The sequence below is a fragment of the Fusarium oxysporum genome, chromosome 2 (genome assembly GCF_000149955.1).
Source record: "Fusarium oxysporum f. sp. lycopersici 4287 chromosome 2, whole genome shotgun sequence".
In the NCBI taxonomy this organism is placed as follows: Eukaryota; Fungi; Ascomycota; class Sordariomycetes; order Hypocreales; family Nectriaceae; genus Fusarium; species Fusarium oxysporum.
The window spans coordinates 1,889,748-1,915,121 of NC_030987.1; the positions used below are offsets into that span (position 1 = coordinate 1,889,748).

General features: G+C 50.5%; 5 protein-coding genes across 8 annotated transcripts; 3 read left to right on the forward strand and 2 right to left on the reverse strand.

The window, feature by feature from the left end:
• The first annotated feature begins 311 nt into the window (after positions 1-311).
• Positions 312-6,858, forward strand: FOXG_06221 (uncharacterized protein). Of its 4 annotated transcripts, XM_018384782.1 has the most exons (4): positions 312-720; positions 788-2,267; positions 2,333-4,302; positions 4,534-6,858. In XM_018384782.1, the coding sequence occupies exons 3-4, from the start codon at positions 3,953-3,955 to the stop codon at positions 6,335-6,337; spliced, it is 2,154 nt and encodes a 717-aa protein (XP_018241937.1). In that variant the 5' UTR covers positions 312-720; positions 788-2,267; positions 2,333-3,952; the 3' UTR covers positions 6,338-6,858. The 4 variants fall into 4 exon arrangements, with proteins under 4 accessions (XP_018241937.1, XP_018241936.1, XP_018241935.1 ...); XM_018384781.1 differs by having other exon boundaries at positions 788-4,302; XM_018384780.1 differs by having other exon boundaries at positions 312-4,302.
• A 329-nt stretch (positions 6,859-7,187) lies between these two features.
• FOXG_06222 (uncharacterized protein) lies at positions 7,188-10,217 on the forward strand. The gene is made up of 3 exons (XM_018384784.1): positions 7,188-8,404; positions 8,453-8,753; positions 8,803-10,217. The coding sequence occupies exons 1-3, from the start codon at positions 7,368-7,370 to the stop codon at positions 9,205-9,207; spliced, it is 1,743 nt and encodes a 580-aa protein (XP_018241939.1). The 5' UTR covers positions 7,188-7,367; the 3' UTR covers positions 9,208-10,217.
• FOXG_06223 (uncharacterized protein) lies at positions 9,241-10,241 on the reverse strand. Its single transcript, XM_018384785.1, has 2 exons — positions 10,220-10,241; positions 9,241-10,154 (listed from the first exon to the last, which is right to left on the reverse strand). The coding sequence occupies exon 2, from the start codon at positions 10,129-10,131 to the stop codon at positions 9,346-9,348; it is 786 nt and encodes a 261-aa protein (XP_018241940.1). The 5' UTR covers positions 10,132-10,154; positions 10,220-10,241; the 3' UTR covers positions 9,241-9,345.
• A 1,161-nt stretch (positions 10,242-11,402) lies between these two features.
• Positions 11,403-19,405, forward strand: FOXG_06224 (uncharacterized protein). Its single transcript, XM_018384786.1, has 6 exons — positions 11,403-12,676; positions 12,727-13,288; positions 13,340-13,427; positions 13,476-15,314; positions 15,363-16,503; positions 16,587-19,405. Exons 1-6 carry the CDS (start codon positions 12,633-12,635, stop codon positions 18,916-18,918), a joined length of 6,006 nt encoding a protein of 2,001 aa, XP_018241941.1. The 5' UTR covers positions 11,403-12,632; the 3' UTR covers positions 18,919-19,405.
• A 36-nt stretch (positions 19,406-19,441) lies between these two features.
• On the reverse strand, positions 19,442-24,872 carry FOXG_06225 (uncharacterized protein). The gene is made up of 2 exons (XM_018384787.1): positions 24,240-24,872; positions 19,442-24,000 (listed from the first exon to the last, which is right to left on the reverse strand). Exons 1-2 carry the CDS (start codon positions 24,267-24,269, stop codon positions 20,650-20,652), a joined length of 3,381 nt encoding a protein of 1,126 aa, XP_018241942.1. The 5' UTR covers positions 24,270-24,872; the 3' UTR covers positions 19,442-20,649.
• Between the last annotated feature and the right edge of the window lie 502 nt (positions 24,873-25,374).

Sequence of the window (25,374 nt, forward strand, 5' to 3'; positions counted from 1 at the left end):
CTGGTCGTGCATTTCATCGGCATAACATCAACAAAAGTCACAGCCAACATGACAGAAGCTCCGGACCCAACAATGACGCTCTTGCTCTAGATATCGCTCGCTCTAGAATCAGTGTTTGATGGATCTCGACAAATTGGCCCGTGCGTAGCGATGGGCCGGGACAGGACCGGCAACATTCCCCTGTAGCCCCCACGGCACAGGGGTAGAGTCTCTGTTGAGCCAAGATCAGGGACAGGACAAGGGACATTTTCGGATCATGATGGGAGGGCTTTCTATGGACCAATCATAGAGAGCGTATTTGTTCCAAGGGATCTGAAGTAATCTGTTGATAACTCTGAGCTGATAGATCTAGGAAGAAACTGTCGCGTGCGGGGCCCATCTCAACGTCTTTCCAAAAATCTGTGTAAAGGTTTGGTGGAATGAAACTGGGGACCATATGACTAATGTTCTCTTGTTCCATGAATTGTTGCTATCAAAGAGGGACGAGAAGATCATCACTTGGCAACCGGAGATAACTGACTGATGACAGGTTAATTTTGGCAAACCCTTCACCGAGTTTACATGCTGTGAACCGAACATCGGAGTAATTCGGATTAGTCTAAGTAGCCGGCGGCGGCACCGGGTCTAATATATAGCCGGTGGTGCCAAAAGTGAGCAGATAGGGGAGATTTGCGGTGTTTTGGGAGCTGATGAGGCATATCACGACGAGCGAATCCAACAGTAAGGAACCTCGGGAATTTTGCCAATGAGACAAAAGGTTATTTTAGCCGCTAACATACATACGCAGTGAGAGGGTAACGACGTCTTGTTTGACTGCAGCGGTAAATCAACCCCGGACGAGCCATTACGTTAAAACAACTGCCGGACCATGCAGAATGAGGCAAGACAAGCTCACAGATGGTTTTCCATTTGGTAATGGGCTCAGAGGAACGCCCTTGGTCAGCTGGTATGAGATACTCGACTTCTAAGTGCATTTCCATGGAGATTTTGTGTATACTGTACTTTCCAAGCTCAAGGTTTCCTCTCAAGATGGTGTTCAAAGCTGGCATATGTGGTTGTGCAGAAAAATGTCTCTGAAGGCTGGGGGGTTCCTCTTTTCTTGATTTAACTTATCTTTTGCCATTATGTATTTCTATCTCCTCTGCTTTTCTAGAGATAAGCTTGCTCATCCATTCAACTCTCACTGCCTTCATCCTCACTCGCTCGGATGTACAGTACACAGCAACACCAGACCCGGACCTAGACTCTGGACCCCAGGGTTGTTCATGATGTGGCCCATTTCTTTCCTCGGCCGAGGAAAAAAATGAGCTGGTCTTTGTCTGGGCATTTGACAACGACGCCGCTGCCGAGAAAATCCCCCATTGCTCACGCTGGTCTTCGTCGACATGACTGGGGCCATGTAACGGCTCAGCATTGGCCATGATTCAAGCAAGGCTGTGTTCCCGCCAAGTACCGTCCGTGTGTCTCTCTTTGACATGTCGGAAATTGGAAGCGACTTGATATTGGGGGATATGATTTGCAGCAAGTGGATATCTCTTCATGAGAGGGCTTAAGGTTTGATGTTTCAGTCTGTTGAGTCATTGATTACTACGCCCCTAGTATATTTGCGTGCGAGGACAAGCAAAGAGCCACTCAAGTTGAGGGCATGACAGCCCAAGTACACAAGCAGAAACACGAATGTCCCCAGATGATGCGTTCCCCTTGGTCGTTTGATGTCGAGATACGAAATATCTGTATTGAAGTTCAGTACCTCCCTTCCTGGGCCATGTTCCCCAAGTTCGAGATTCCTGATTCGGCACATGCTCCGGGGGCTTCGAATTTGGGGGGACGCCTCTTAGACACCAATTGACAAGGCTTGTCCCGAAGTTGACGGAGGGGAACTTGGGGATTGGATCTGGAGAACGGGACCCTTTGACGGGAGAAGTCCTGGTCAGGTACTTTTGGCGTTGCGGGGAATACCATCAAGCCGGATGTACTCTTTCTCTTTTCGTCCTTCTCACATGCCTGTTGTTTTGCACTTTCACGTCCCTTCTCCAAAACCCTCCATGATCATTTAGTACAGTAGCAGCAACTCTGCTATTTTTCTGCTCCTCTTTGCCTTTTTCCCCTTCTTCCTTTTTCTCTCCTCATTCACTTTCGGGTACTGCCCAACCACAAAAGACACAGTTCAGGCAGCGGACGGCTATCGCACCTCTTAATTATACTTTGATATAAATAAGTTATTCACGGCTGCGAAACCGGCCATCGCGCCACTGTCGGGCGACTAGGTAGCTGATTTTGGCCCAGTCGGTCGTTTTTTTATTGATGACGTCGAATCTGATAGGTCTGTTAGCTTATCTCGCATTTACCTGAGAGAAAAAAAGGACAAGGGCAAAGCCTCCAGCCCAGGTTCTACCCTCTACCACTGGCCTCTGCGCATCCTTATCATCGTTGTTATCAATATCAGTTGGTTGTTACACACAGCTTCTCCGGATTATCTCTTCTCCAAGCAGAGAAGCCGATACTGGATCGAATCAGGTCACAGCAGAGGGTAACTTGACGGCGCATTGAGATTCAGGACGCTACCCTGGCCCTGCATTTGCATTTGCATTTGCATTTGCATCTGCATTCCAACCAAACCCAGTCTAATCTAATCCCCGGTTCCCCAGGCTTTGATCCCCCGCCTGCAAGAGTCAAGACATTTTGGCTGTGGGAGCACCAAATCAGCCAGCCAGAGCACAGCTGACAGCTCACAACGGGCGTACCAAGGCAAGCAACTTTGTCATTCAATTTGCTTTGTTTCTTTTGTGCCGACCTGTTATCGCCGTCGCCGACGATCTGAACAGTACTGTGCTTGATCGTGCTCTGTCCTGTCTGTCTAGGCTTTCGCTTGTTGTGTCGCACCGCATCATCGCCGTACAATTTCCGGGCTATCGCATCTACAACCTACATATATACATCTAATATTGGTTGCAGAGAGGGTAGGCGAAGAGAGGACAGCAGGACAAGACTAGGCAAGACAAGAGGGAAACGAGGGAAAAGAGAGGAGAATTGACTCAACAATAAGGACCGAGTTCGGTATTTCTCAACCTGATTATCGTTCTCTTAGTCAATACCCTCTCCCCGCTTGCAGAAGCCTTATCAGATAAACCAAAAAACACCCCTGGTCTGGGCTGTTTCTGTTTCTGTCACTGTCACTTCTTCGCTGTCGACCGACTCGACTCCATCGGCGCCCATCTGCGCCCGCCATCCCAATCATCCCAGCAAGTCCCTGACATTGGATCCCAGCATCTTGGATCCCACTCTTTGCCCTCGCTCGCGCTGGTTCCCGTCCTCCCTTCGCCAACCACTTACACACTTTGTTTGCTCGCTCGGGCATTTTCTTATCTTTTTCCCTTCTCCTTCTTCTCATCTTCCTTGCATCACCTCGCCTCCCATCCCATCACATCCCGTCTTCCGTTTCCCCAGATTCTTATCTCACACCAACCATTGACTCGTGTCGTGTGTGTGACTCTAATCAACTCAATCAACTCGATTTGGATAACGTGGTTCTATTAGCTATCGTTACCTATCATCTCGCTTCTCAGTGGTCGTAGCTCTAACCGCATTGCGTCACTGTCGACCCCGTGGGGCTTTATCGCATCCCAAAAAAAAAAAAAACTATCTCTCTATCGTCACCACCACCCATATCGGAAATCTTGCTGCACTGGCATTGACCGGGCTGCATTGTACCCCCGAGACGGGAGGCTGACAACTCAAAGAGCCACTGAGGCTCAACCTTCTTGCGCCCGTTTATTGCAGGGCAACGGGCGCCTGTAAGGTATTCTGGTGTAGCACAATTCAAGCCCTAGGTTGTGCCCTGACAGCAACACACCCTCTGTTTGTTGGTGTTTTGCTCTGCTGATAGCGGGCAGACCTGCGGCGTTATCGAGGTTCCATACATTGTTCTGGATCTATCCGTACTTCTCCCACCATGTCTCCCCAGTCCTCAGCCCCGGTCCAGAGGACGGCGCCTATCGCCATTGCTCCTAAACCTCCTCGGCCAGAGCCATCTGCTTATCGCCAGGACAGCTTCCATAGGCTCGAGATGGGTCACGGAGTCGCCAGCTCTGCACCCGTTGAGGGTTCATCCTTCAACGCCTCCTCCATCCCACCTTGTCTATCATGTCGGTACTCTCGCGTCAACTGCATCCTTAACGACGACGACGACTGTTGCATCCAGTGCCAAGCTGCGGGCTCCGAATGTTCCCTTTCATCCAGCCCTCAGTCCCGAAAAAGGAAGCTTCATGGTGAGGCTAGTGATGATATTATCGGGAAAAGAAGGTCAGATCAATTCCGATATCCCCATCTCATTCTCCATATCCATATTCTTCTCCATATTCATGCCGCCGAGTCCTCCACACTCATCCTGGCTTGAATGCTCCACCAGTCCCCGTGCCTTTCCCATGCGTCTATCGTTTCCTTCTACACTCTTTCCCTTTCTCTGATAACCTTCCACCTTACTCGTGTTCCTCCTTGCATGCCTTTGTCTGACATATGATTGGCCTCGTACAGTTCACCGGGTCTCGCATCTAGGCGACGAAACCATAACTCAAGCCTTTCCAGCACCGCCGCTAGCAGTTCGTTCCTGGAGGAGATGGCCAATGTTGGCGGCCCGACCATGCTTAAACGTACGCTCGGCCTCCAGGATGATCGCTACAGCCAGTACATTGGTCCTACTACAGACTTTGAACCTTCACTCATCAACCTCTCCTCCTTTGATCCCCATGACGAAAGTCTACTATCAAGAGGCACTCTTCGCAAAGTCAGCGAACACGATACTTTCTTGATGCTTCCTGACTCCAGCACTCCAGGACACGAACATGTGACGCAAGACGCCGATCATGTCGAATCCATCGTGGCACCCCACGGCAGACGTCTCATCGACATATACTTTCGAGTCGTGCACCCAGGATTTCCTATCATCCAAAAACATGTCTTCATGGAAAAGTATGAAAGATCTTACCGAGAGTTTTCGCCACCATTACTAGCAGCTGTGTACATCCTTGCCATCAATTGGTGGGACCAAAGTGAGGAACTGGCTGGTTTGCCACGACCCAATGTTAGAGAGCTCGAGAGCATCGTCCGTACAACTCTTGATGAAGCCACTTTTCGACCCAAGCTTTCAACTATTCAGGCCGGTCTACTTCTTTCCCAGAGGCCCGAGGGTGACCAGTGGGCCCCTACCGCCCAACTTGTTGCACTTGGTCATGAATTGGGGTTGCACTTGGATTGTACTGGTTGGAAAATACCACCGTGGGAGAAGGGCCTGAGAAAACGATTGGCTTGGGCACTTTACATGCAGGACAAATGGGGTGCCCTCGTTCACGGGCGGCCATCACACATTTTTGCTACTAACTGGGGCGTTCAGCCTCTAACAGCAAATGACTTTCCTGACGTCGAATGGGACGAGAACGACCCGGAGGAGAAGCTCGATATTGAGAAGGGAAGGGTGTTATTTACACGAGTGGTACAACTTTCGGAAATACTCTCCGAAATTCTGGACACTTTCTATACTCTTCAAGCCATGAACACGGTTGCAAATGCAGGTAAACAAGGGACGCAGCTAGTTTTGTCGCTTGCGAAACCCATTCAGCTCAAATTGAAGGAGTGGTACGGAGGCCTACCGCAATTGATTCGCCTCGACTCTTCGTACTCTTCTCTTAACCCTTCATCAAACAGGTTGTCGAGTATTGGATATCTCCATCTGGCATACTTTGCGGCCGAAATTACGCTCCATAGACGAATCATCCGATCATTGGCTTCTCCGTCTAGCTCTGTCGACTCATACGTACAGCACATCTGTCGCAGTGCCGCCAAAGCACGCCTCATCTCTGCCATGGACTTTGTCAACAGACTTGGACCCAACCATTTGCGTTCGTTTTGGTACTTCGCTTCCAAGACTAACTTTGCATTGATTGGCACATTTGGATCTCTCCTTTGGGCAACATCACCTGGGCGCGAGGAAGCGGATTGGTATCGAAGACGTTTGGGAGAGTATAGATGGACTCTCTCAGTTAGCTCGAAACCTGGGGAAGGCAAGGGTTTGACTGAGTTTGCCATGACAATGTTGGATATCTCCACGGGCCTGCTCAAGCAGCTCCCCGAAAAACCCTCCATGAGTAGGAATGGGAGTCATGCGGACCTTTCGGTTTCCGCGCCACCCATTTTCAGTGGTGGCATTCTTGACAGCTTGGGCACCAGGCCCAGTGCGCCAGAAATGAGCGCCATGTATAGTCCACGGACGGATGATGAGGAAGAAGAGGAGGAGATAGACAGCAGTGACGATGACATGGAAGACTATCCTACACGGATGTAAGGATTGGGGGAGATACGGGAACAAGATACACTTAAAAGAGGAAGGTTCCGAGATTCAGACAACTACCATGGTCGAGGAACGATCAGAGGTGTTGTTATGGAACATATTGCCACGGCTTGCATCGTTCAGGCGTTTCTGTCGTTGCTGCATTGCGATTTGGTAGGGCTGAGGAGTTGACATGGGTATATTGTCATCCTTTTAGGCCTTATTATGGTTATTTTTTCTTTCTGATCATTTGGGCTTGGTTTGATGAATGATACCTTGGTTTCGGGGCCCCTCTGGAGGGGCTCGGGACATGACGGAATAGCATGAGGGCGCATTATACTGGGGATACGAGCATTGAGAACTCAGAGTTGTATAAAGCAAGGTGTGCATGATCAGTTAGATTGGATTGGACTTTTATGAATTACGTATAATACGAGGAATGGCAACACTAGCAGTTGAGTTACGTTGAGTCTCATAATTTGGCTCCAGAGAATGTTGTATCGTCTCGTCTCATCTCGTCAACTCTAACAGCCATATAAGTATACTTAGCACGGTAATTGTAGTAGTGACAACTTCAATCCGAGGGGATTGCTATGCGAGTGGCTAATGTCACATTGTGCATGCAAGATAGTAAATGTTTAGATAGATGCTACCATGAGGTGAAGTGGTGGGACACGACTTTGAGTATGATTGTATATCATATAAGTGCAAATTAAATAGACAGAAGGTTATTACGTGTATAAGAAGAATTGTTGCTACACTGGTGTTGAAGCCTATGCTCTCCAGATACCAGTCAACGCGGTCCCACACTTCAATTGAGCCACTGCACCAGCCACAAAGAATCCAAATAAAGAAAACGGTTTCCCGCCACGTCAACCTTAATTGAGCTTGATTTCATCTGTAACCAACCAACTGTCAACGAGCTTCAAGTGCAGGCCATTTGAACCGCCGGGTCAGACCGTTCTTGCCTATTTCCCTTCTTTATTCATATCTTGATTTGTATTTCCTGTACATTCTTGTCTACCAATTGCCCTCGTATCTCATAATGGCTCCCAAAAAGGAGGGCCAATCGGCCAAGGCGACTGGCGCGCCTGAAGGCTTCACGCCAGAACGGTTTGAAAAGGAACTCAAGGAACTTGCGACCAAGGCCAAGGAAGATACTTTTGCGAAGCGGTTCATGGGTCAAGCGCTTGTTTACTTCCAGACTCTTTTGCTTCTCGGTTTGTTAGGTGTCGCGTCGAGCGCGTCGCAGCTCAACCTGTCCCCTATCTTTGGGTCCATCCCTTCTGCTGTCACGCACACAACTGCGCTCAAGGCGGCTTGCTTTATCGGTTGGGCCGGCAATTTGATGCTCCGCATGGCTCTTCCTATGTCGACTTCTCAGCTTCTCCCAGTCATCGCCCTTAATATCCCGGCTATCCAGTTTCTTCTCGGGACCTTCACTGACCGTCTTGGCTCTTGGTGGGGTCCTCTCATTATCGAGGGTTTCACCTTGTTCCCCCTGGCCATCGTTTCGGCAGCCTCCGTGGCCGATGTTCTTGAGGACGCTGACCTGAGCGCACTGCCCAAATTCGTCGCAGATGCGGCGCCTGGCATTGTCTCGTGGGGCCTGTTTAGACTTGCTGAGAACCAGTCCATGGAGAAGCTGCAGGGTGTTGTTGGGAGTACCTTTGTGTTTACTCGTGTCGGTATTGAGCTTGTCTTGGGAGCCATTTATGCTATTATGGCACCATCCAAGTATCTCGTTTTGGCTATCCCTGCGCTATTACACACGGCAGTCTTAAACACCCACGTTATGACACCCATGGCTACCGAAGCTCTTAACAGTACCTTGACAGCTCAGAATTGGACACTGTTGGAGCGCCGCGAGTCGTTGACTGGCTATGTGTCAGTCATCGAGAGCCTGGAGAGAGGTTATCGTGTAATGCGCTGTGATCATAGTCTTCTTGGAGGTCAGTGGGTTCAGCTCAATGGTCGAAGAGTGTCCGAGCCGATTTACGGTGTTTTCGTCATGCTCGAAGCTGTCCGTCTTGTTGAGCGGGAGGCTCCCCTGCCTGACAGCGAAGCTAGCGCCCTTGTTATGTAAGTCCCCGTTCTTGTGCTTCGTCATTACTCACTAACATGACATAGTGGCCTTGGTATTGGAACTACCCCTTCTGCCTTTGTTTCTCACGGCATTGACACTACCGTGGTTGAGATTGATCCAGTGGTTTATGAGTTCGCTCAAAAATACTTTGATCTTCGGGAGAACAACCCTGCTGCCGTCGCCGATGCTGTCTCTTATACAGCTGACTTGGTGAAGCAATCCAAGACCTATGACTACATTGTTCACGACGTGTTCACTGGTGGTGCTGAGCCTGTTGACCTCTTTACTCTCGAGTTCCTCCAAGGATTGGGAGACTTGCTGAAGGATGATGGAGTCATTGCTATTGTAAGTAAAGTGAGCATTAACTTAAGCCATGCACTGACATTACCCTTAGAACTATGCTGGTGACTTTGGCCTTCCTACACCTCAGCTCATCTACCGCACCATCAAGAAGGTTTTCCCCTCCTGCCGTATCTTCCGTGAGAGCCCACGAGATGAGGCCAACGTCGAGAAGTGGGGAAGCGACTTCACCAACATGGTCATCTTCTGCCGCAAGACCCCCGGAGAGGTCACCTTCCGCAATCCCAAGCAAAAGGATTTCCTCCGAAGCCAAGTTCGGCAGGCTTTACTATTGCCCAAGTATGAGATTAAGGAGCAGGTCTTCCTTGAAGATGAGGCTACGGATGTCCTCAACAAGAACGAAACGAGCAAGGTTACCAAGTGGCACCAGGACAGCGCTGCTGGACACTGGAAGATCATGCGATCTGTGCTACCTGGAACGATCTGGGAGCAGTGGTAGACACATATCTATGTTGTATATGTTCTGATTGCACATATTTCGTATCATTGTGTATATTTCTACTTAGATGCCTTTTTAGGTGCAACTTGTTCCTGGATATATCACATAATAGACATTTGAATTGTCCACTCTATCGGCCTACTTTTTGGGGTCCCTTGCAGCATTCAACGCATACTGTTGATTGTCCTCATTGAAATCCTTGGAAAATTCGGCAATGTGGTCTGGCACATCTATCCTGTTGTAAGGACCAGCCACTGGTTCACCCATGGTTGCGTGAATAGGTAAGACACCTGTCCAGACTTGGTCCTTGATCGACTCATCCTCCATGTCCCTCTTGTCATCACTGGGACCACCGGTATTGATCTTGGCACTTCCCGATGCGATCTTGACTTTAAGTATGCCAGTGCTTTGAAGCTCAGCTTTGGTCGGCGGGAGACGGGTGTGTCGCCAACGATCAGGCACCACACTATTAGTGATGAGCTCCATGGCATACATCCTCTCCTCCTCGTCCTCTACGAGGACGGCGTGGCCGAATAGGACAGTTGAACGGTAGTTAAAGCTATGATGGAAGGAAGACAAAGCCAAAACTAGCCCATCAACATGAGATGCAGCCACACAGACGGGCATGCCTTTCTCGTCACTAGCACTACGGCCCAAGTTCATAATACGGCTTGACACATATCCGTGAAGATAGAGGTCCAGGGGGTCACCAATATCTGCGCTAGGCCGGTCAAATGAGCCCATCTGGCCGATCATTGGGAGGATGACGGGGAAGGATTGGGTGGGTGTGTTGAAAGAGACATGGAGGATCTGGCAAGTGTTGATGATGTGGTGAATTGTCTTTAGGGCATAAACACCGCGGTCGTTTTCACGTTTGACGGTGTTGATGGCCTCTTTGGGATATTCGAGATCGAATCGACCCATTGTGATTGATGCTAATATTGATGCTGTGGAAAATAGGAATGAGCTTGGCTGTAATGAGCGATGCCTTTAATTGTGGTGATTTCTCTACCTCTTATACTTGGATTTACGTCGTGTTACTCATACATCATTCTAGATCCCACAGCCAAGCAGATGTGAGTCGTCGTATCGGAGCCGAGATACGGTATCATGTCATATAATTATTCGATACATTAGTCCGAGCAATTTGAAGTGTACTTGGTGAGAAGAATACCAGCTAATGTAGAGCACTTGCGCGCCTCTCGATGTCACTGCCATGACAGTATACTTTCAAGATATCCAGCCACATCTGGCTAGCAGTGGTTATGGTGGTGCGGCTAACTGTGGCATCTGACCATTACGTAGAATCCAATTGGCGAGTCACAGATCATGAATCTGAATGTAGTAATTCCGCATGCCGTATGCCGGTAGCTGCATTTGCGTATGGGGTCTTACAGGTTGAGTCCCGAGTTTGACAGCTGATGATTAGCTTTTTATTTGGAATCAATCTTGGCTATACCCAGGTTCTGATAGGATGTGCCATGGGGATTTTGAACGGATGGAGTAATATTTGGCGGTTGCGGGATGAATGACTAACTGGTCTGTAGAGTTTGAGGCTGAAGTTGCCGATATCAGTCTAAGGCTGATCTTCCGGCCCGGTTGTGACTCTTTGCAGGTGACCGGGAGGACCGGCCGTGGACGGTATAGGAAGGACAATGGAGAGGGGCCGACTTTTCTCTTTTTGGGTATCATAATGCAGCTTTTGTCATGCGCTCAACCTGATATTCGACCAAGGAACAGCTGAGGTTCAGTCTGATGTTAATACATTACGTTATGTCCTACCCTATACATCGATATTGTAAGCTAACTTGGCATCTGTTCCAAAATGAGAATGCTTGGACCGCGGAGGTTTGGCTGGTAATAGTAATCGCTAATTGGCGTCAGGACATTTACCTGGGGGTTTGTCCAGGTTGATTGTTGCGTGACTTTGCACTCAACGTTGTTTTACAAACGAGAACTCTATTCAACACCTTGGGACTGGTGGCTGGCGACGGTCGGGTGATCAATTACTGCAGATCAGTCGTGTTGTAGTGACTTGATTGATGGCCATTCTTGATCTGGTTCTGCGGATAATAAGTTCTTACAATCGACATATCCAACAGTTAGAAGACTTCTAACCATCTTCCCAAGTCGACGTCTGTTTATCAAACGTTGAACGATTGATATCGAGTTTACCACAGACTTTAGGTTGTTAGCCGCTGGGTAAGGTTATTACAAGAAATCCGGGGAAGTTCGTAGGGTAGCAACGGGCTGCATCCAAGTGCCCGTGTTTTAGTCCAGTTTGGGCAAGAAAGGCCCAAGGCCCCTCCCTCTTCCTTGTCGTCATTCGGGCGTGTTCGGGTTGAATAAGAGTGAGGCTCCACTGAGAAAGAGAATATAGAAAGTATTGATGCCCATTTATTTCTCCAACTCGCCCGCTTTCCATAATCACTACTACACTATGTCCTCGGCAATAACCTCATTCTCGTCTCTTCCCTCTTCCTCCGCGAATGCGCCATAGTCTAGGGTGCCTGTCACCCTGCAAGTTGTGCCATGCCTTGGGCGGCGACTTGGTCAACCAACAGCAGGCCTCCCTTTGCCCCGCCATATCTTGTCTCGGTCACTGTCCGAACGGGTAATGGGATGTCATGTTAATTCATCTGAACGCGAGAGGACGAGCGTTATTTCTCTTCTCTTTTATTACTTTTATTGCCATGAGTTGAAGCGTTTCGTTGATGCATCCATCTCCCGGCCAAAGTCAAACAAACTCCTTCGCCATGTTTCAACAAACCGGTCACGCCCCCAACTTGGAAGCTGTTTCCGAATAAGTCTGATCCATGGAATAACTCAACCCTCGCGGTTATAGCCCAGCAGGCTCCCTCTCTTATTCATACCTATGGCATCAGTATGCTATTGCCTATGCCTGTTATAGTTCAACAGTGGACCGGCTTGTGTCAAGCACCGAGTCCAGTCTGGAGCCTCGTCTCAGTATTGCCCTAACAGCCGCCATCTCCGACGACTCCAGTTTCATAACGGAAGATGCTACATTGGGCCTTGACGAAACACCATGATATCTCCATTCCACCCAATCATGTCGGATTGTGCGCCACAAAACAAGCGACTACGCGAGTGAGCTCGAACAAAGCCAGTTTGACCCAAGACCTTCGGCTGAAACCCAGCATGATATAGTGTTGCAAGCGCAACTCTGCCTTTCAAAGTATTGTCCCCATCTGTTGACGGCTCTGGTGACTTTCCCATCGTTGCATCACATTTCGTTCCATCTCTCCTTTCGCTTTTTCGCCATTATTCTCTTCTAATCGCACATACCGCTGAACTACGTGCAGTAGTATGCGTCTTGGTTGATCCAAGATCTCATTCGTTTTCCTTTCACTTTCCTAGCCTCATCTACTCTTCGTTACGCTCGTTCTAATACTAATGTCGCTTTCATGACGAACAATCACCGTCAGGCCCTGGTTGCGGCCTTTACTTTGTAAGTCATCCCCTACCACGATACGAACTGATCAAATAACCAGAGAACAGTGGCCTGGTCGCCCATGCTGGTATAGCCGGTTCCTTTCTTCTTCTAAATAATCGTGCTTCCAAAATCATTCGAGATGCTCCGAGGCTGGCCCTCATCGCGTTCCTTATTTCTTCAGCCCTGTGGGCTCAAATCGATTTCTTCGCCTTTTTACTTAATATCAACTCTATGCCAGGCTGTCAGATCATGGTTACCTTTGCATCAACATTCGATCAGTTCGCACGAGTGTCCATACAACAGAGTCTATTATGGATCTTCAGCACCCACAGTCTTGCATCTCTCACTGAGATAGGCGTCATGCAAGGATTTATTGTCTTACGACTTGTTCTTGGAGGAGTCTTCGTGGGGATTCAGCGCCCACAGCTGAATACTATCTGCCTGACCCAAACGTCCATTCTACCGGTTGGGATTACCGTCTCTGTTGTCGACACTGCTTTCGTCGCTTTCCTCCTAATCAGAGTTATCTCTCGCGGTGTCTATTCGGAGACCCAAAGAGGGGCCATCAGTCCTCGTCAGTCCCGAGCGGTTGCTCTCGTTGTGCTGGGTTTGATCATATGGACAGGAGTGAGTATAGACGACTGACAGATGAGCACAATCATAACTGACTATGCTTAGACTAGTGCTCCTTTGATGCTGAGCATTCAGCCCATGGCCATTGTTGTTCGAACAACTGTGCCTTCAGTAGGTCTATTGATACTAATCGGTAGGTCTGCTCTCAAGTATTCGTTCATGAATTAAGCTGACTCGATAGGGATACTCACTTTGTTCCAAGATCGACTGTTCTCCGACAACTCAAAGCACATACAATCAGCGGACGTCAATGATTTCGATGCCTCGCGAGACTTCAGCACACGACAGATAACCAGTGCGGATATCCGTCGCCCGAGGAGTTATGACGAGATAGCGAGAACATCTGCAGCTGATTTCACAGGAGCATCTAAACCTTGGCCAGTTCCCGCAGAACCCAAACGAGAGCTACCTTTGATCACGATGCCAGCTGCTGGGCAAGCCAACATTGGAATGGGTGGTGTTCCCGTGCTAGGCCAACTTTTCCCTCTACCAAGAACTCAGACTTTGCCAAGCTCGACGAAACCTGAAAGCTCTCGACAGATCTTGCACCAGGCAAATTTGAGCACATCTAGCTCCGGATCTAGCTCTAATTCCAGGACCTCAGCTTCCAGCCAGGAGAACTGGGCCGACACCGTCAAACTGGCCGAATCTCAACACAGCTCTTTGTCTTCAGAGAGCGCAGCGTCCGCCACTACTTCAGCTTTCTTGTCACCGGGGACGGAGGAAGTCCGGCGACGATCCCCTCGGCAGTCTCCTCGACATTTGCCATCGCCAGCCCTTTCAATCTTTCCTCGTACGACTCCCACCACGTTGCAAGCACGCACACCCACCAAAGCCGGAGGAGAAGCCGTCGTGAACTTTTCTTTGCCCGTCGAAGCAAGAGTACCGCGCCCGTACCAGCCAATGCGAAATCAGCCCCCGAAATCAGCACCTTTGGCCGTTATTCCCAGAAACAACGCGAACGAGATTCTGGCCAAGAGAGAAGACTCTGCAAAAACATTGTCAGTGGTTCATCGTCCTCGCCCGATACCAAGAAAGTCGAACATCGATCGCGCCCTCTTCCCAGCAGAAGGGTCTCCAAACCTCCAGCACCACAAGCGATCACTGTCGTGTGGTTCCGTGAGATTCAAACAGCCGCATGACATACCAGCTGAAATCAATTACGACTTATCTCGTTTAAATGAATTTGCCAATGTTCTACATGCCAACATCCCAACACCAACCGAAACCGACCGTATCACGAGGCGACGATCACGATCTATGGTTGAGCTACCGATATTACCATCTGATATCGAGTTCAAGCCGAACCGCAATGAAGCCAAGCCACAGATCGACAAGTCAAATACTCTGACCGCTCCCACCAAGACGCCAGCAAGCCTTACTTTAGGTGAGACATCGATTCAATTTCCCAAGAGTCCTCAGCCTACAATTGCTCAACTTCATGATGAGCCAGTATCTGCGACAAGCTCATCTTGGCGTGACCCGCATGGAAAGGGATACGGTCGACGATCTTCGCCTATTCTGCCAGTTGAAGACCTGAGCGCACTCACGCCTTCCACGGTTAGAGATGATGATTTTGCCCTTGACGCGGATATCAGGTCGCCTGCGATGCAGGTCCACGTGCAGAGGGCCCTGACGGTAACAGTTACGGCAAAACATCAACAACAGAGTGGACTCCGAGTTGCGGAGACCCTATCAGCATTGAGCGATGAGAGTCCTCAGGAGCCCTTACCCTTGACCGTGCACAAGCCATCTGCCGAAGCCAATGTCGGCTCTGAATCGGAGTTGCGACGAGCCGAGGACTTGCACCTCACCGCAAAACAACATTTCTGGCCATCGCAAGTGGGGGAAACCCGTCCAGCAACTTTCTCAGACAGGGGATACACGACAAAGCCGCGTCGGAGTCTTCCGCCAGCACCGCTGGTTTTCCGCCGGACCGACAGTTTCTACGCTGAGCCATCGCCCGTGGAATCCGACCTTTCTGAAGAGGATGTGGTGGGAATTTTCCCAGACAGGACCCGTAAGTTCACCTGAATTTGCTATTGCGCAATCGCTAACAGTGGATGAGATTTTGGTTCTCCAGGCTCATCTTATCAGATAGCGGAAAATGATAGACTGGCACTGTTGACAAATCTGGAACTGGAGCTGAACGAACAGGAACACCAATGGCAAACCATTCGCCATACCATGCACGTTCGTGATTCGCTATCAACTGTGGGAACATCTCCTAGCCGAGATTCGCGATATGGGTATGGAAGTGCACGCCTGTCAAAGCTTCCCCAGCAGCGAGGTCAGCTGGATGCAGACTACGACATTCTGGCGCTTTTCCCCCAGGCCGACTTGAAGTCCAGGACAAAACTGGCGGCTAGCTCGACATACCCCAGGTTTACGAATTCATTAGCAACACCTACCCCTCCTGATACTGATGAAGAGAGCGAATACACCGAAGATCACGAGGATGTCATTGGTCACGCCCAGATCAGTCCTGCCAAGGCGGCCATGGTGCTGTGGCGCCCCATAGCTTCCGTGCAAGCGGTTACTAGCACTAGCACTGCACCGTCCCTCTGGACCCCGGCTCGCAGGCCACTGAGGGAAATCGCGCCAGTGGAAATCCCAGGAAGGTCAATTCGAGGACCGGTGAGGAAGGACATGAGATCTCTCGTGATTGAGAGCTCAAGACTTTGGGAGAAACCTGAATCGAAGACCGAGGTATCCAATAACGGACTTTGGCAGCCAGTATCTCAAGTCAAAACCCAAGTGGTGGAAGTTAAGGTCCAGCAGTCAAAGCCTCCCCGCAACCCCCCGCGTCGCATCAAACGTGTCACTATGCTGCCAGATATCCTGGAGAGTCCAAAACCACTCCCTGATAGGCGCGGGACACTTGGGATCTTCCAATTCCCATGGGGTGATCGGTCAGACTGTGCGACAATAACACCGATGTTCATGCCTGGCATGACTTATCAACCTGTGGTGGATGGGGGTATGCAGACGCAGATGCAGCATAGCGGCTCGGTGTTTGACATGGAGGACTACGAGCAGGATGACGGGGAGTACTACGATTCGAGCGAAACGTACGATAGCGACGATGAGGATTGTTTCGAGCTGGCCCAGCCTGTACCCCAGCCAACGGACACGTATTTCCACGGAGCCCCGCCTGAAAAAATATCAACTTCTCACGAGGACGAACTAAAACCTCAGTCAATTGCTGAGTAAGTAAAAATCGGCCACAATGACCTGGCCTGGCTTGGCCTGGGTATTGTCAAGAATGAGGCTGATTATTTTTTCTTTGTAGACAAGGCATAGATTCGGAGCTTTTGAAACATTGCGAGACTTCCGAGGATGGTTATGCCAAGGATGTGCAGATGCAGATGCACGACAGCGGCAGAGATGACAAAGCCAATGATCGGACAAGTCTCCGTACACAGACCCAGGTAAAGTATGACGAAGATGGAGACGCCGACAGCGAGAGCGAAAGCCCACAGGCTGGAGATTACAGCGCAAAGGCCGGTACAGCAGTTGGTGCTCCCCCCACCTCAACAACCACCATAGCGATGACGATTGCGGATATGGATCTCCGGGAGCACGTCTCTGAGAAAAATCGAATCAGGGTCCGCCAGCAGCCGCAATTTGGGGGTCGAGTTGCATCAATAAGCATGCCTGTGCCGCTGATGGCTCGCTGCTTATTGATGGACGTGGGTCGAAATGAACAAGATTGGGCTGGCGCACCAATCACCGACGACAATGGCACTCATGGGACGTCCAAATCCATCTTAGGCCCCTGCACTGACAGGGAGTCTAAGTCCCGTGGCGCCCCAGGCGCAGGGCATCCGCAACAGCACCACCACCAGCAGGCAACGCTTCTGTTCCGTTTCTTAGAGGATTCCATTTCTAAGCCAGCCGACCTTAAGCTTGATTGTGACTCTCCGACTCCGCAGCCGCTAAGTCCGCTCGTCATTTACAAATCCGAAACCCCGACACGCCGGCGACAAATCTTGGTTATTAACTTGTTGTATCCTCCATCAATTCCCACCCAGTCTTCTCTTCAGCAAACAACAAACTATCCGAACATTTCCATGGCTCTGTGGACTCCTAGCACCCCTGTCTCACGTCCCAACAAAGGACTCCCTCAACCCGACGACTCTACCTGGAACTCTTATATTCCTGCTGGTGAGGCTGCACGCCTCCTCCCTGCAAAGGCCGACATGCCTTCTATCAAAAGCAACTCGCTCTGGACCGCCCCTGTCAAGAAGGCGCCTGTCAACAACTTCGGACTTTGGGGAACCACACAACCGCTGCCAGGTATGTGGACTCAATCGCCATTCAACACCAAGATCTCCTACGGTCTTCCCCAGCCTGATGCTGAAACTTGGGCAACCTATCTCGTCGTCGAGGACGATGCTACCCGAGTAAAGCCTAGAGAGGCCGAGCCTCTACCTGTAGATAGCACCTCCTTGTGGACTCCTGCCATCCCCGTTATTTCCGAGATCGTTTCCGAGGATGGTCTCTGGAGCGGATCAAACTCCGCACCTTCGGTCAGCGGCTCCGAACCCTCTACACCTAGCGAGACCTCGGCGGTCAATTTTGGCTTGTGGGAGCCTCTTGCCGCTACTGCTTCCATTGATGATGAAGAGCCGATCGGCCTGTTTAGCCTCAGCCACCGGCGCACCGACTACCGCACAACAAAATTGGCGCCTGCTGCTCAGGGTATGGAACGCTCACCACGAAGAGCTCTAGAGGCCTTCCCCGATTTTGGATTTACCCACCTCTGGAACATGGCCCCTCTCTGGGATTCCAAGGCCAATGCCGCCGCCGTTCAGTTGCAGCGTGAGATTGATTCGTTGGTTTTGGAGGGCCTATTCAGCCTGAATCATCGCCAAAACAACTTCCGTACTACGTCCGAGAGCCCCGCAGCGCTCGAGACCCGACCCAAGCAGCGCATCTCGCAGCAATCTCTGCCGAAGCTCAACACAGATAGCCTCTGGTCTGTGCGTGCATCTAGCCAGGATGTTACCGAGATCAATTGGCTTGCTCTCTCCACAGTCCGACCGAGAACTGCCTCGGTTGTGTCTTTCACTGATAGCGAATCCGTCGTTTCTGACGTGCCCGCTCTCACCAGGGCTTCCTCCATCAAGTCAGAGATGTCCCGACCTGCCGCTACACCCGCTGAGTGGCTCGCTGCCTTGGACGAGGCCATTAGACTCGGATCTGGAAAGGCCCCAGAGATGGACACCGAGGATCCTTGCGCACCTGACTCCGACAACTACCAGCTCTGGTCCAAGCCTGGTGCTGACATTGGTGAGCCTGTCATCGCATCAGATGAGCTTTGGAAGCCCTCTACTGCTCGCTTCCTCGAATTGACGCCCACACTCAGCGAATTCGATAAGCAGCATATTGCATCTGGCACTTCTCAGCGCGGTCGGGTCCAGAAGGCCCGCCCCCCGATGCCCCTCTACCCTGGCTCGTCCTCATCCGCCTTTCTCCCGGGCGCAAGCGAGACTCCCCGCGACTTCAGTGCACAGGGACTTTGGGTTCGCGCACAGTCTCCTGCTCCTGGGGCTAAGGACGACGGTTCATGGATTGACAAGTCTCTTAGAAAGGGACTGTCATTCGTGCAGCTGTGGTGACGGAACCCTGCATGGAAAATAGCAACAACGACAACCCCCACTAGGTTGGGGTCGGGTTGTGTGACATGACGTTACGATCATCAGATTTCTCGGACATGATTTTGCGAAACTATAGCATAAAATTGCTTTATACCTTGCTTTCAAAGCGGATGATGTTACTATTTGAACCGCAGTAACAGTCAGTTGGAGGAAATAGGAGCGTGCTTGACTTGATTTGGCCTTGGCCTTAGCATTTGGTTTTAACCGTTTGGCGTTGGACGCGATAGGTCTCTACATCGCGGGTGGGTTTTCTTTGTCTCATTGCGTGCATTTGCTCACGCCTGCTGTATGAATAGCAAACAACACGGCGCAGTCAACCTGAGCCTCAGAAAAGTATCTTAAGCATTCGAACTCGAATGACAAATCGATCAAAATATCAATAAATGACTCGATACACTTACTAGCCCCTTGCATTTTGTGTTTATATGCCTCAACTTTTAAGCCCTTCGTATGTCACAACTTCCGAAAAGCTCCATTCCATCATGCCATTATGGTTCCTCAAAAGAATAAATTTGTGTTTAGGCTGATATAAAGGGAAATGCCCTCGCGACGACTTGCATTATCACCTGTGGCATGGTTCTGCAACGTGTTTCTTCTGAGCCACCCACCGACTGACAATTCCAACATTGACACACACAAGACATCACATGGACTAAGGATCACCAAACTTGAGACTACAAGAGTATAGGCAGTAAATCGTCATGTCCGTTATAACCTCTCTATCCATGCGTGCATGCATCATAACAACAGGCTGGAGCTGGAAAACTATACGCCGCCCTCGATGCAACATCTCCAAAGCCATCAAAAATAAAAAAATAAAGCAGCTATACGTAGCCTTTACTCAATCATCTCTCCTTTTCTCCATATGCTCTTTTCCTGTCCGAACCTGTATGTATCCCAAACAGCCCCATGACCCGCGTCCCCCTGCGTGATTCTCTTCTTTTTGTCTTCCTCATAGCTGTTAATCCGTGTATGTCCAGCTTGGTATTTCCTCCTTTCAAAGGCAGCTTCTGTAGGCAGCAATTGTTCTGTCTGTTGTCTCGAGCGAAGGGACGTGAATTCTCTCGAGTAAGAAGGTTGTTTTGCAACCACCTCTGCTTGTTTTCCCTTTTCGTTTGAGTAATCATCAAAGCATTACAGCGTGCCTCAGGGCCGCAAGAATAGAACAGCAGAAAGAAAGGGAAAAAATAACAAACGAAACATTACGTTTCCTCATAAACACAAAGGGACAACGCAAGAAAATTCGTTAATAAAACCGACACTTCGTAAACTATACTCGCGCGAACGAGTACCGGCATAGGCGCCGCAACGTTTCGTGTTCCGTCTACCGTATTACTTATAAAGAGTCATTAAGAGCTGTGCTCATGGTATGGCGAGTGCGCTCTGCCTCGTACAAGGGTCCATCCGGTCCAAAATCTAGCTTCGGTGGGCATTAAGGCTCACCAGAAGCGAGGATATGGACAAATGTTCGTCTTGAAAGTATATGTATAGACGAGAAGAATCCAGATGGATCAAGTCGGTCGGAAGAGCTCATGTCGGGGCGTGAGACAGATCGTCCATGAAACGAGTTCCCAGCCTTGAACGTATGCGAATAAACCCAAGTCTCAAAGGCCACCGCTATGCAAATAAAATTTCATGTAATTATTGTTTTATACACGCTCAGGTAAAACAGAGCACCAAGACGCAGACTCGTCAGTTGACAGTCATCATCTGCATCCGTTGTGGTAGGCCAGAAGATGGCGAGTTTTCGGATGATGCGGCTTCCACAAGTGAATTGTTGCCGCGGCTTCGCGCCACTCTTCTAGGAGGACTCGAACCGGGGTCGTCGAAGACCCGTGTAAAGGCAGGGCTCGAGTCATGCTGGCGCTCATGTCTGGGTGTTCTCATTGGGCTGTGCGTAATCTGATCAGCCTGTCGAACAATGTCGGACAGTGTATCTCGTAAATCACCGGCTCTCTTGACCAGAGCCTTGAGGCTATTCGTGTCGAAGTGAACTTTGCCGTTGTCAGGTGCTTGCTCGGGAGCACGATGTTGCATAGCCCCAATGACAGAACGAACGACCCCCGATACATCATGAGCCTTGTTGTACTTGTTCTCAGGTGTTCGAGGGCGACTGGGTCTGTTGGAAGGGGGGTTGTCATTTAAAGGCCAGTTACCGAAAATATCGTCTTCTGGAGAGAAGACAGATCTTCGCCGGGGAGAGTGACGTTCTCGAACGACAGTGGTTTTGGACATAGCGGGTTCGTGACCATCAAAGGCGGCATCGAGGCGATTCATGGAATGGGCATCGAAGCCTTCGTCTCCGAACGTTTCGTCAATATCGAATGCATCGAAGTTGATAGATGAAGTTGACTTTCGATCATCGTTCTCGTCCAACGACTCTTCATCGGGGGATGCGAGAGCAATAATACCATCAGCCTCCTTCCAGAGATGCCTCTGAGATCCTTCGAGCATATCCATATCTCGCCCGTGACGGCACAGACGTTTCAAATCATTGACAAGAAGCGAGAATTCTCGAATATGGCCGGAATGGGCCTTAACACTTGGTTGTGTCGCACGAATCGATTCTGGTACTGCAAAGATTTTGTCATTCTTGTCGTTGCTGCCGACAGGACCAGCACCAAATTCGAAATCGTCATCCCAGTCCTCGCTGACTGTCTTGGTGCCCATGCCCCATGTGCCATACTTGGATCCGGTAGTCTTGGAATCTTCGGGGGCATCATGAACCACTGGGACGCTCTGGCTTCGAACATGAGTTGGGGTTGGACCTTTGCGTATGGCGGAGCGACCACCTCTAGAGTCCATCTCCTTAGCATAAGCAGTCTTTGGCCGCAAACACCGTCCAGTATCAAATTTGTCGTGTGTCGGGGGCTCGCTCCAGTCGAAAAGAGTGCTAAGTGGGCGGTCGTTAGTAGCATCGTGGCCGTTCGTATCAGGAAGGCCATTACCACTAATATTGGCGAGGGCGAGGCGAACATTAGGGTTAATTCCTCTGGAATTCAGTGAGCTCCCTTTGGAGGGAGGTGATAAGGGGTTACAGGGAAACTCATCATCCCTAGCCCAATCATCGTCAAATTCGTCGTCCAAGGATAGCCTGCTGTACTCCTTGGTCGTAGTGGTTAAGACATCGTAGGGCGATGAGTTAAATCTCGACTCAAGCCTGAAGCGTGGTGATGCCTCAGATCGCTTGACTGTGCGGACAGGTGTGGATGCATTCTCGTCCTCCTCCATGATCTTGTCATCCTCATCCCATGTCCGGCCAAGGATCTCGTGGATTGAGAGACGCTTCGTCTTTGTACCATTGCCGGCGGTGCTTGGTGGTGACTCGTCATACATGGACTCCAAGGGGGTCTCGACAGCACGGGCACGACCGGAGCCAACAGTGCGCAGCGAGTCAAACATGGTATCACTCTTGAAATCCGTGTCATCGTCATCCCCCGATGTGCAATCCCGGGTGTCACCTTCAGAGCTCTCCGTGGTGGAGGTCCTGTCGTGCTGCGGTGCCCTAAGTTGTGACATCGCAGTGGAGCTGGTAGAACTTCCGGAGGGTTGGTTAGGCCGAGCCTGGTGAGTGGAAACTCCAGCAGAAGACCCTAACCGGGACGAATCCACATTGAAGTTTGCAAGTCTTGGAACCGTGGGGATTGGTGACGATGAATTCCTTTTACGACCTTTCAACTGCACAGCAGCAGCTGAACCCAGGAATGACCCCTGCCGGCCCGATAATGGTGATGGTGCGGGGAGGGTTGATTCCAGCGGCGGATTGGTTCGAGGTTCAGCGCCAGATTGCGCGCCAGTCAGTGGTTCCGACACATGTCGCTTATTCCCGATCCCGGATTCAGCACCACGCTTAGAGCGCCGGATGCTCCCTGTCGTCCTTACCGCCCAGTTTCCTGCAGATGCAAATGGCATTGAGATCGACTTGCGGGGCGTCCTGGAAGGAGTTCCCTCAGGAGATGGAGTTTTTTCTTCCGCAGTAGATTGATGAGTGCAAGTGTCTGGTTGAATTTGTGCAGCTGGCAATAGACCTCGAGGGGCAGATGCCGCTGAAACCATTCTTGGTTTCACCAGATGAACTCTGTTGCGCTCGTCGTTCTCAATGCAGATGCGCCTCGAGGAGATTGCTCGACCATGTGGACTCAACTCGCCAAACCTACCCGACCCTGTGCGTCCGCTAATACTTAATCTTTTAGAGTGAAAGTACGACTTCCATCCGCTCCTTGCAGATGCCGATCTGGAGGGGGGCTCAAGCGGGGATGGGGCGAGGAACTCGTGGGGTCGTGATGGGTTGTCGAACGAGAAATTGTTCGAATCGGTTGGTGTATTCAGCGCAGAATCGGGTCGAAATTGTTGTAGTGTTGCAGACCTCTGATGGCTCGTAGCAGGTCTGCGAAGAACGGGTAGGATCTGTAAGTGAGACTTCGCACGCCGTCGCGGTAAAGGATCTGGATCGATGCGGGTTGAGGTAGATCGCTTAACGAGCTTGTTTGGAGGGAGTGTTGCTGTTGTAGGATTGCGCAAGATGGGTGCAGCTGAACCGTGGGAAAAGATGGAAGGCGCGTCGGGACCTATACTCGACCTTGTACTTTCGTGACGAGACAGTGGGCGAATGGAGAGACGCCTTATCCAAGATCCATTGGAAGAAATTGAGTCTCTAGACTCGGGGATAATAGCTGGAGAGTCGGTCTGCCTCACAAACGAAGAGTTCCTGCTGAGAGCCAGAGGAGGGGGGGTCGACTGTGTCTGTGGCATAGACGGTCGCTGGTAACGGGAGAGGGGAGGTCTCGAGGCAGTAGTTGGGCGCGGGAGTGTGTGATAGTGCGAGGCGCCGAGAGCAGAGGCAGCGGTGTTGCTCGTAGCGGGCCGTGTGGAAGCAAAGTCGCCAGGCGATTGTGATTGTTTGCTTGGCTCGCGGTCTATCGAGACTCGTCTGGAATGAGAAGGACGTCGAGTCGGGTGAGAGAAAGAGTTGGGTTCAGTGGTGGGCTGGCCGAAAACCAAACCACTGGCCGCTGCAGCGATGGCAGTGCCGGTTCCAACAAGCTGAATAGATAAACACGGTCAATTACTGCTGCAACAGGAAAGATGGTGGGTAAGCCACTTTAGAAAGAGGGTTTGAGGTGATCCAAGAAAAGTGTAGGATAGGGCAGAATTGGGGTGGGATAGTTTAAAGTCTATAACAGCGCCATGTGATGGCTGGTGTGGTGGTGATGATCCTTGGTTGGATTCGATGTGATTGTGGATTGGTTTTGCGGGGAGGACAAAGCTAGCAACAAACTTACACTTGGAACGGTCTGCATAGTAGCTTCCATTGCGAGGGAAGCCGACGCTCTACTCAAATGAGAGAGAGAATGCAGCGGCTAGCATTCTAGAGGCGGAGGATGGCGGTGCTGGAAACGGAGGTGATGCTCATCGTCGTTCAAGCCATGGACCTGAGAGATCTCAATGGAGGCGACAAACCTGAAGGCTTAAGGAGAAGCCGTTGTAACCCACACACCCAAGCGCTCCAAAGGTCCCCCGACTTTGAGAGAAAGGAAGAGTAGTCCCGGGAGAACCATGCGAAGTCGGGAAGAAGCTAGGCGAAACCTGATTCTGGCCGAACAAACAAAACAATGCGAAGCAAACAGACTGCAAGCAAGCAAGCAAGCAAATCGATGCCTTCTCTCCCCGAAGAACCTCGGCGTCAGTTGGTCGCTTGTGTCTCTCTGACGTCCTAGAGGGGGTTTAAAAGAAAGACGGGGAAAGGGCTTGGGCTTGGGAAAAGGATATGAGAGACGAAACTTCTGGGCTGAGCTGAGAGTTTGAGGTTGATTAGGCCCAGGTCGCGGGAGCGACTGTCGAAAACAAAACTCGGCTGGCAGCTGCGGCCGCGGATGCGTAGGTACTGTAGGTAGGTACCTTTTAGCGACAGTGCACCTCAGTGCTGGTGCCAGTGATAGTGGGGAGATGGAAAATGGAGAACCTGGACCGCCTAAGCCTATAGAACGAATGATTTGTGCAGTAGAAAAGGGAGAGACTATTCAGTTGGAAATAATTGACGTCGAAAAGAAGCTTGGCGTTGTCTTTGGAGCGTCTTCTTTTGCCCTGTTCTGTTTTCTCCTGGATGCCCTTACAGCAAAGCAAGTTATGTGGTAGCTTTGTACGTCGAATTTAGCCCGGGAGACGAAAGCAAAGTCTGGGCAATTACAACAGGAGAAGAAACAATAATAAAAAAAGACCGCCCTGAGCCCCTCGAATCGTACGCTTTTCACTACCTGCAACCTGGAGATTACAAGTGAGATTTAGGTGAGGACGGATCGTCTCTGCAGGGATGCACATCAAGACCGCGACTCCACGGGAAGCCAGGGCACCCAGGTCCTGCATTTGTCTCTTCTTAGCGGACGTAGCCACTGAGCATCTAGCGCCGTTGCGGGCCTC